Source organism: Eschscholzia californica, unplaced genomic scaffold (assembly GCF_041429995.1).
Source record: "Eschscholzia californica isolate CP2 unplaced genomic scaffold, dmEscCali1.0.p SCAF_5, whole genome shotgun sequence".
Taxonomy (NCBI): domain Eukaryota; kingdom Viridiplantae; phylum Streptophyta; class Magnoliopsida; order Ranunculales; family Papaveraceae; genus Eschscholzia; species Eschscholzia californica.
This window is the reverse complement of record NW_028238472.1, coordinates 35,175,902-35,185,461: the sequence shown is the minus strand read 5'-3', so window position 1 is coordinate 35,185,461 and position 9,560 is coordinate 35,175,902. Positions and strand designations below refer to the sequence as shown.

The following is a 9,560-nucleotide window of genomic DNA, read 5'->3' as shown; positions in this document are numbered from 1 at the left end:
ACCACATTGAAGACGGTATCCCACCGCTAGGTGACAGTCGACCACCAACACTATAAAATGAATGAGAAGAAGATGAGACAGACCATCCAATGGTCAACAACAACATCTGAGGTCCCGATATCTAAACATTCAGCCCACTCTCTGACTCATATAGAGCGATCATCGAATTATTACCTAATACATCTGATGATTGACTAACACATCTGATATTTGCCTGACATTATTGTTGATTTTGATTACCAATTAAACAATCAACAAGCAACCTACTTTCTCTCTCTTGTAGTCTTGCTGTTTCGCATAGTTTCGGTCTTTCACATAGTCCTGCTCTTTCTCTGATCGAAGCACCATCAGGGTACTTGTAGGAAGGAAGTATCCATTTTATCTCTCCTAGAAAGGACAAGTACAGGGCCTCATCTTGAGGAAACAAGCATATACTCTCCCTAGAAAGTACAAGTACAAGACCTTATCAATTCAAGGGTGTGCTTCATCACGGGTCTACCAACTTTATCTCTCTAGGAGTCGCCTAATTAATCTAGGGCTTGCCTATTTTATCCCTCTGGGAGGTCATACCTTTTCTACATCACCCACGTGATTACATATATGAGACACAAGGCAAGACTCTTAAAGCTTACTTTATTTACACACATCTCTGGACAAGGCAAACCTCTCCAGGGTTGTCTCGCTAAACGACATAATTTACAAACGGTCACATTCTCTCTTTAAGCAATTCAGCCTACCCGTAGAGGTCGAGCTTCGGCCACTCTACGAGCAGTGTCATACTCCGCCCATCCCCTTCACCGGTAACATTCCAGGGATATCATTCACGTGTTTATTACTTTTATTGCAAGCTTACTAACTTGATTGTCGGAGTTTCTTTGGTCGGCACTATCCCAATGTCCCCAAAGATCTTAGGTCACGTGTGTTTCATTTCTTGCCACAGGTTAAGCCCAAAGACGTCGTCGGTGCCTATAAAATATTAACAGGTGAAGTCTGACTTCCGGTCAACGACCCAGTTCTCTTGACTTCTTAACTTGCGATTTCAACCCCTCACAAAAGTCATTGTCATTTCATATATAATTGCTAGTTGTTTAGTTAAACGCATACTTGTAAAATAATAGGTCTTCAACTACATTTTATTTTAACATGCTTTTAAAGGTATGGGTTTTGAAGAGTCATGCATTTTTTCCCTGCTAGACCATCCTTATTGGCTTCTACGACGAGCAGAAATACACATTCTGGAGACTGGAGAGGCAACGTTGTCAGTCTATGCAGGAGGATTCAACCTAAACACAATATTTTTCGTACTCAATTGCCCTTCAGCCGGCTCAGGAGGGTCGCCCATTCTACCTTTCACTATGTGCCAAGGTTTCCCACCTCATTAGGATTTTGTGAAATCAAAGGGAGTAGAACGTCTCGAGAAATTGTTATATGAACACCTTGAAGACCCCAGTCTCCATTATAGAAATTACTGAATGATAACTTCTTTGTGACCCTGCCACCCTAGCATGGAAGAATTAAACAAAGTACCCCTTTGACCTTCGAGACCATAAAGTGCATAATTAAGTTTTTGAAAAGGTAGTCACGTATAAAAACCATGTTTTTATCTTCTTCAAATCTGTTACCTTTCGACAAACAAAGTCATCTTCTAGACATAAATTACGCTCTTCATCTTCTTCATATTCGTTAGATTTCTCCATAAAAAACAACTTTAGATGAACAAACAAATAAGGGTGTAATTTGTAAATTGTAGCTTACGGATACAGGTTGATCCTTGTCCGAATCTGATAAGCTAATCGATAAATATTCGCAAATATTCGATAATATCTGATACATCCGATATAAGCGAGTGTTGAAAACATTAAATCCTAATTATCTTCAATTAATTTTTTTTTTCAATTTCTGTAGTAAATACCAGCGAAACTAATCTAATTATTTGATTATAGCGAAGATATAATATCTTTAATTTAAAAATATGTAAGTATTTCGAATATAAACTTGATATTTTACTTGTAGAAATAAGTAAAAGTAAAATAATACTTATACAATTATTTAAAAAAAGAATTAGTAATCACATATCGCTTACAAATTTCCAGATAAATTTCTTAGCAGAAACTCGAATTGGATATTGGATTTTCAGACACCCATTGACATGGGTAGTTTAGATGATTAGCAATTGTAAAATGAAAAATGATAGGGAATAAGAAAATCTAATACTCTATGCAGAAATAGGTGGCCAATACGTGGGCCACTGTTTTTCTTATATGGAAAACTATTTTCGGATCGACGCGAGTCAATTACGTTTGACTTAGTTGACTTTGATTTAATAAGGAGACAACTCTATAAAGTCTTAAATACTAACAGTTTCTAATTTGTGGACCATTAACAAAATAATAGTTAAAAATTGAAAACCTAAGTTGTCTTCTTCTTCATCTTCTTCCTTCTTCTTAGTCTTATTCTTATTCTTTTACTTCTACTAAAAGTAAACTATAGTTTCTATCACTTCCCTTTGTTTTTTTTATCAAATCCTAGATGGATGAAGAAGATAAAACTCATCAATCTCCACTTCCCTTGTTTTTTTTAGTAAACTATAGTTTCTACTACTTCCCTTTGATTTTTATCAAACCCTAGATGGTTTTTTATCAAACCCTACATTGATGAGGTAAAAGTTTAACTTTTTCACTTTTATTTTGTATTTTCGTTTGGGTAGTTAGAAGAATACACAACGATTTCAAAGCAAATATTCGAGGTGAAGAAGAAATTCTCAGTATTTCGTGGGAAATCCATGAAAATATGGTAGATTTTCGTGGCAAGTTCCCTTCTGTCTTGCCAAATTTTTGTGGAAAATCTACGAAATTGACAAGTCAGATTTTTTTTTTTTTTTTTTTACAAAAAGTCAGAAGTTAAGATCTCTTGTATTTCTTCGATTTTCCACGAAGCACGAGCATCTCTACTTGTTTGTAAAAAAAAATGTAGAGTTTTGAAATTTTTGATTTCTAGGTTTTCAAAGTTTAACGAGTTTTAGAGTTTTTAGATCTGATCTTTCTGGGTGGGAATATTCTTCAACAATTCCCTTCCCTTTACTTGATGGCACACTCTTCTCCAAAAAAGTTCTCTCTGTAGTATTTTGGGTTGATGATGAAGATGAAGTAGTAGAAGAAGACCTAACTTACTTAGGGTTTATAGAGAAAAGAGGGAGGTTTTAAAATAATACATCTAATTCTAAGAGGACTTGAGTGAAAATAATAGAGAGTTGTCCCCTTAGAAACTGGTGTCCATATAAAAAATTTAATTATTTTGGTTGTCCACATAAGATAGTCGTCCATATAATAAAAACAGTTGTCCACGTATTGACCACCCAGAAATATTATGTGGACTGTCGTGATTAGTATTTTCGATCATTCTGATCAACTAAACATGAATTGCGGCAAACCACACAGTATTTCTATCGAGAGTGTGGCTAGTTTTTCCAGTTCTCTGTCATTAGTCTTGTGAAATGGAGGGTGGAATTTATCATGGACTTTGTTCAAGTTAAAATTTTTTTTTTTTAACCAAATGTAAGAGTGAGTGCGCGTGGGCCGGCTCTAATAAACACTCCCGGCAAGCGGCAGAGATTAGGAAATGATTTCATCCCTTCATCTCTCTCTCTCTCTAGGAATTAATTCTTTGTCGTCGATTGACAAAGAATGAACTACTATAACTACTCTACTCCTTTCGTTTCTTCTCTATCCAAAACCCTAGATTGCTCGAGTCTCCCGATTATGAGAATCAATCATGGTGAATTGCCACAGCCAGTGTTACTAAGAAGCTACAGAAATGGGGTTATCACCATGAGAGACCGAGGAAAGAATCGTAAACCATTACAGAGAGGAAGGGTAAGTATCGAAACAATTCAAACCGTTCAGTCTCTGAAACGAGCAAAGAAAGATATGAATCTGTTGGGGCATGTTATAGAATCGAAATTCAAGAGGTTGATCAAATCTGATATGCTTGCTGTTCTTCGAGATCTTCAGAGGCAGGATGAAGCCCTTCTCGCTCTACAGGTTTAATTCTCTTCCTTCCCTTAATGGAGCTTCATAACTGTGCTGAATTTATTCACTTAGTAAACTGTACATGATAGATGAAGGTGTGACAATAGTCCCACATGGGAGAATGGGTTTTTAGCAATCAAGAATATAAGGTCTAAGTCCTCTCCACTTATTGCCAATTGGTTTTGAGTTGGATGACCACAAACTTAACAGAAGGAAGATTCACACCCCTTCTAGATAGGATAGGATATCAGAAGTAGCAATGGCCTCAAAAAGATATTACCGAATTCGAAAAGAACAACTGAGATAATGTATATCAGCAACTCACAGTATCATGGCCTTTGACCCTCTCTCACAATCGAACTGACTGGAGTCACAATCCACCTGAAAATGGCGATATCCTGCGTACCCACTCCCGTAATACCTGCGATAGATGCACTATTAGTATTTCATTCCTGCAGGAGCGAGGATTCCAGAATACATAGATTTCTTTCTTTCGAGATAGTTAAGTCGAGGAGGTATTAGTAATAAGATAAGCTGAAAAAAACTCACGTGGCATAAGAACTGACCATATTGGTAGATGCTTCAAATTGGAATACATTTACTTTAGGAATTCCTTGACTTTGCTGTCACTCATATGTCTTTTCTTCATTTTAGGTGTTTGAAGAGGTCCGTAATGAATACTGGTATAAGCCGCAGGTGTTAATCTACGCTGATATGATTGCGTCGCTGGCCAAAAATGGGTTCCTCGAAAAGGTTGAACTTGTTTTCATGTTTATGAAGATGGAGAGCAGGTTGGAAGGAAACAATGAGAGCTTCAATGCTCTTTTGAGTACCTTGGTGGAGCTTGATAACTCTAGACTAACCATAGAGTGTTTCCACTTGATGAAGGTAGTGGGTTGTGACCCTGATAGGTTGACCTTTAAGATATTGATAAATGGTCTAGAATCAAAGGGTGAAATAGGTCTCTCAGCTATTTTAAGAGAAGAAGCTGAAAAATATTTTGGTGGATCACTGGAGTTTTTAGAAGACATGGAAGAGCTGAACTTGAAGAACTGACTATGTTGGTGGATTAACAAGTTATATGATTTGAAAAGTAGAGGTTCTTTCTGCTCATTTGATGAATCAAAAGGTTTGTCGCTCTTTGTAGTTGATTGCGGCGTCAGTAAACCTTTAATTCAAATGATTAAACTTCTTATACGAATGATCTGGGTCCGGAAACTGGATACTTATGAAGTACAAGAACCATTGCCATCTCTTTTTGGTTGAAAACTTGAAATTTTTCCTGTTAAGGGTCACGGACTACTTCCAATATGATGAAGACTTGGGACTTCAGTTCAGAATATTCATCTTTCATAAGAAGCTAGGAACATTGTAACTTGAGTCATTTGCCGTCCGAATAGTGAGTCAGTGTATGTTCTTACCAATTGACAAATCATAACATCTAAGTACATAAGAATCACTTGATTGCAAATTATGGAACTTGTGATCATGGTCATTGTCATTCTCGCGCTTATCCATTTCAGATACTTTCTTATCAGTTAAAACTCACTGTTGATAGCACACACTACCGAATTTAGGAGCATGACTCAATAGGATCTTAGATTTTAGTCACTGATTTCTCTTAAATTATGATTTATTTCAGTTTTTATGACTTGTGCACAGCACCATAACAAATTTCTGGTTACTACATATGAAATATAAGGAATTGCCATTTTATGTGGATAATTGACTAATTGCACTGGTAGCTCCCACCTTTTAGATCGTAGGGTACTGGACTGGTGTTACAACATTTTGGTACCACGGTATGTCTAAAAGTTACTCCACTTGTTTAATCCATGTTTTGTTGAAGTGCTCCTCCCCTCTGGTCTTAGCATTTTAGTTACTCTGTTGTATAGTAGATGCTATGGTGACTTAAATCATTTCAGGCCTGAAACCGAAAAGGCAAAAGAAAAACAGTGTAAAGCCAGAAGGTAGCTGGAAATATAGAGGTAAAAGCAATTAAGTTTTCTATCTTGTTTATAATTACATTCCCACCAAAAATCGTACATTTTTTCTACTTGCTAATACATTTTTCATCCTTCCCTTGTTCCCCTCCTTTTCCTCGTAATTAATTATCTCGATTTTCGTAGCGTTGCAGTTGCAGGTCTACTGTCAAATACATTCATTTGAGTTGCAGCAAGGGCTCTTATACTTTATATGATAAATAATGATTAACTCCATTTGCTCAGCTTAAGTGTCATTATAGGTAAAACTATTTTGATACACTCTATCTTCTAAAATTGTTTCCCTTCAAATGTCTGGCCAAATCGCCAAGTTGGTGGAGCAACATTATAGGACGTGACTGTTTTTCCAGTGCTGCTAGTTACCTCGAATGATAGAGGCTGTCCTACTAGTTTAACATTGCACTGCCAGTTCTGCCCCCAGTTTCTCCCCATAGGTATCCAACCTGTTTTCGATCCTTTCACTTTCACTGCTACAACTTCACCATCCAACCCCACATTGGTGATCAGTACTTGATAGAAGAAAGAACTTCCACCTATTGTAAATCGCATTCCTCCGTTTCTCACACAGTTTGCCCTACAAGCAACATAGATTTCCAGAAAATTTATAAAGAAGCAACCTTGAAATTCGCAAGATTACGCCCATAAGATATACATAGTTACATAACATTTGTTTTTCTTTTTCCGTGGTCGAGATACTAACATACTAATCATGGACCACTTCTTGGCAATCTTACCTATTGAAGTGTGCTTGCCTTTAACCTGATAGAAGAAAATCGTAACCATCAATGTCGAGACCATCTTATATTGCTATATTGGACTCAGCCAAATCCAAAGATGGATCTCTTCTAAAGTTGAGGACTAAAATCAAAAGGAAATTATCTTGTTTTCTACATTTGAAAATGGCCCGTAGTTGCTTATTGATGGGACAGCAAGTTAAGAACAATCGTGGATTGATTGTTGTTAGGTCTTTGCATTTGCTCAGGTGTCTACTTTAATTAGGTTGTCAAGGACAAAGAGTTCTCTTTTGTGATTACTTGTGTTTCAGATGATTCTACTTCATGAAAAGTAAATCTATCTGTTTGCTGATCTACTTTATGATGCCTGATCAACTCTTCTTTTGACTTATCAGGTATATCTAGCTATTTTGGACTCCTAAACCAGTTTTACATATGCCTTCGTAAAGATTAAAATGACAAGAAAGGAATAATTCATCACCTTCTATACTGAACTGGTACAATATCAGCCTTTCTATCAGCGATTTGGGCAAAAGCTTCTTCAGACATCTCAAAGTGTTCTCTAGGGAAGTTGCACCAGCCACCATAGTCATTGGCAAGTCCATAGTTGGGAGGACAAAAATCTGTAGCAGTAACGATAATAGACGGGCTTCCTTGCAAGCACCAATGGATGTGGTTAACACATCTAACCTCGTAGCAACTTCCACAGGTACGCCCTCTATTGAATAACAAACTACTCAATCCGGCACTGTATTCCCCATAGCTGTTCTTGTGGATGGTACCATACCCACAAGCACCTTCTGCAACATTGAACCATTAACAGTAACCAGATTTTTTATTTTCTAACAACTAGATAAAAGATTAGAAGTCTAACTGGAAGAACATAATAGTCTGAGGAAAAGAAAGTTACCCATGATGATAGAACCATCTGTTTGAGTGGTGTATGTAGCAGCTGCAGTTTTCCACTCTTCATCAATGGCTGTTAGAGCTAAGCCCACTTTCAACAAGATTAAGTAGCAGAACAGAATCTGATGATTCATCCCCATATGCAAGTCAGAGAGAGAAAGAGAGAGAGAGAGGAAAAGAGGAAAAGAGGGGAAGGAATGGTAAGTAGAGATGAATATGAAAAAGGACTAATGAGTTTTTGTCTTTATGTTTTTCTTTTTCTTGTATGGGGATTGTAAACTTGGTAATGGAGGAGAAAAGGTTTATTCTTTTTGAAATTATGCAGAAGATTGGGGTTTAAAGTTTAAATCAAGCAATATATGTTTAACTTTAAACACTGACATCAATTGGTTATCAATGTTTACAGAGAGAGAGAGAGAGAGAGAGAGAGAGAGAGAGAGGTTCATATAAACATTGGGACCTCTGAATAATGATGAAGACGTGAGGAATTGCTTTGGTCTTTGGAAGAGTCAAAAAGTGTTGGCTCTTCTTCTTCCAATATCATATAGAGAGAGAGAGACAGAGAGAGAGAGAATGATATTGATAATTTAGGGAGTGAGGATGGGGTTTTCAATTGCATTCAAATGTGTTCTCTTTTTTTTTTTTGCTTTAGTGTTGGGGCTCTACTTTTTATGATTACAGAGACCCCCAAAGCTTGAAGAGGATGTTCTATCGAGAGCCGGGATTCAAGGGGTCTTCTTGTAAGGGATAAAAAAATATCAGTTTGAAATTATCTAAAACTTACAAAAGTACCCTCAACTTTAGGGTTTTCTTTGGTCTGCTTTCTTGAATTTCTAAAGCTGTTATGTGACACGTGTGGGTCATTGAGCTGATTAGTTGTGAATTGTGATAGGCCCCCCCTTTGGAGCTTATCTAGAGAAAGGGCCTACACAAAGTCATCTAGGCAACCGAAGGTCAATCTCAATTTCTCAATGTTGTTCATGTTTAGCTTGATGTGAATTCATAAGTTGTCCCTTTCTTCATTTGGTTTGTATAATAATCAAAGGTCGCGATAAATGAAACGTAAAGCTCTTGACATAACACTATCTGTGTTTGGTGGTCATGGGTTACACCCTTTTGGATAGTCATTTTAACAAGACCGAAGCGTAAAATACTTCATGATTTGGGGCAAAGCACAACTTTAAGTCTATATTTGTCGGGCGAGAACAAAATGCGATTATCATGAACTGTATCTCAAAATAGTGTTTGATCGTAAACTCCTTCCGAGAAGAAACTGTCATTCATCCTAAAGGATATTTGACATTACCTTTCTTTTGAAATAGGCATTAGAATAAACTTTAGACAAGATTAACCTTCATATAAAGTTACCTAATTATTTATTAGGCTTTCACCCAAGTACCCCTAGTCACAACAAACTTAGGTGTTCAACGTCACTTTTCTCAAACTCACAGCATATATAACAGTTAACACTATTCAGTTTGACTTCTGTTTTGGTTTTCATGTTTTGAATGTGCCATTGAATGTTGTTGGCAGCTGGTTCCGTAAGCTACATCCTTATATGCAGACGATCAAAGCACACTTTCCATGTGTTTCACATCAAGTTTGAGCACATTAGACACAACAATAATATCTTAACGGGCTCTCTATCTAAATGGATAAGGAAATACAAGTGTAGTCGTACATGACTTTATATCTGTCTATCTATCTATCATATGTATAATCATCATACTCTTATTTATTAATATTAGTTCTCTGTTTAAAAAAAAAAAGAAATCGGTAAGTTACATGTCAGGTGCAGGGAGAGCTGCCCTCTCCCAAATTTACTGACTCATGGGAACCTTCCGGCTGCCCAGACCTATAAGGCTAGCCACTTGTCCCACTGTGGTTAG

The 9,560-nt window shown here is 36.9% G+C and overlaps 2 protein-coding genes across 5 annotated transcripts; one reads left to right on the top strand and one right to left on the bottom strand.

Moving 5' to 3' along the window:
• The first annotated feature begins 3,577 nt into the window (after positions 1-3,577).
• Positions 3,578-8,045, top strand: LOC147538836 (pentatricopeptide repeat-containing protein At1g62350-like). Of its 4 annotated transcripts, none has more exons than XM_086639355.1 (5): positions 3,578-4,040; positions 4,683-5,157; positions 5,954-6,016; positions 6,166-6,273; positions 7,161-8,045. In XM_086639355.1, the coding sequence occupies exons 1-2, from the start codon at positions 3,684-3,686 to the stop codon at positions 5,082-5,084; spliced, it is 759 nt and encodes a 252-aa protein (XP_086495481.1). In that variant the 5' UTR covers positions 3,578-3,683; the 3' UTR covers positions 5,085-5,157; positions 5,954-6,016; positions 6,166-6,273; positions 7,161-8,045. The 4 variants fall into 4 exon arrangements, with proteins under 4 accessions (XP_086495481.1, XP_086495480.1, XP_086495479.1 ...); XM_086639354.1 differs by having other exon boundaries at positions 6,158-6,273; XM_086639353.1 differs by having other exon boundaries at positions 4,683-6,016.
• EXPA20 (expansin A20) lies at positions 5,987-7,812 on the bottom strand. Its single transcript, XM_086639351.1, has 3 exons — positions 7,676-7,812; positions 7,247-7,565; positions 5,987-6,605 (listed from the first exon to the last, which is right to left on the bottom strand). Exons 1-3 carry the CDS (start codon positions 7,809-7,811, stop codon positions 6,302-6,304), a joined length of 759 nt encoding a protein of 252 aa, XP_086495477.1. The 5' UTR covers position 7,812; the 3' UTR covers positions 5,987-6,301.
• Positions 8,046-9,560: the final 1,515 nt, after the last annotated feature.

What these genes read in the sequence shown, in the direction of transcription:
- LOC147538836 (XM_086639355.1), top strand. Translation starts at nt 3,684, where the DNA reads ATGAACTACTATAACTACTCTACTCCTTTCGTTTCTTCTCTATCCAAA. An exon ending in AAGCCCTTCTCGCTCTACAG is followed by an intron (nt 4,041 to 4,682) that starts GTTTAATTCTCT and finishes TCTTCATTTTAG; the next exon opens with GTGTTTGAAGAGGTCCGTAA.
- EXPA20 (XM_086639351.1), bottom strand. Translation starts at nt 7,811, where the DNA reads ATGGGGATGAATCATCAGATTCTGTTCTGCTACTTAATCTTGTTGAAA. An exon ending in AGATGGTTCTATCATCATGG is followed by an intron (nt 7,566 to 7,675) that starts GTAACTTTCTTT and finishes TCAATGTTGCAG; the next exon opens with AAGGTGCTTGTGGGTATGGT. An exon ending in GTACCAGTTCAGTATAGAAG is followed by an intron (nt 6,606 to 7,246) that starts GTGATGAATTAT and finishes TGTTGCTTGTAG; the next exon opens with GGCAAACTGTGTGAGAAACG.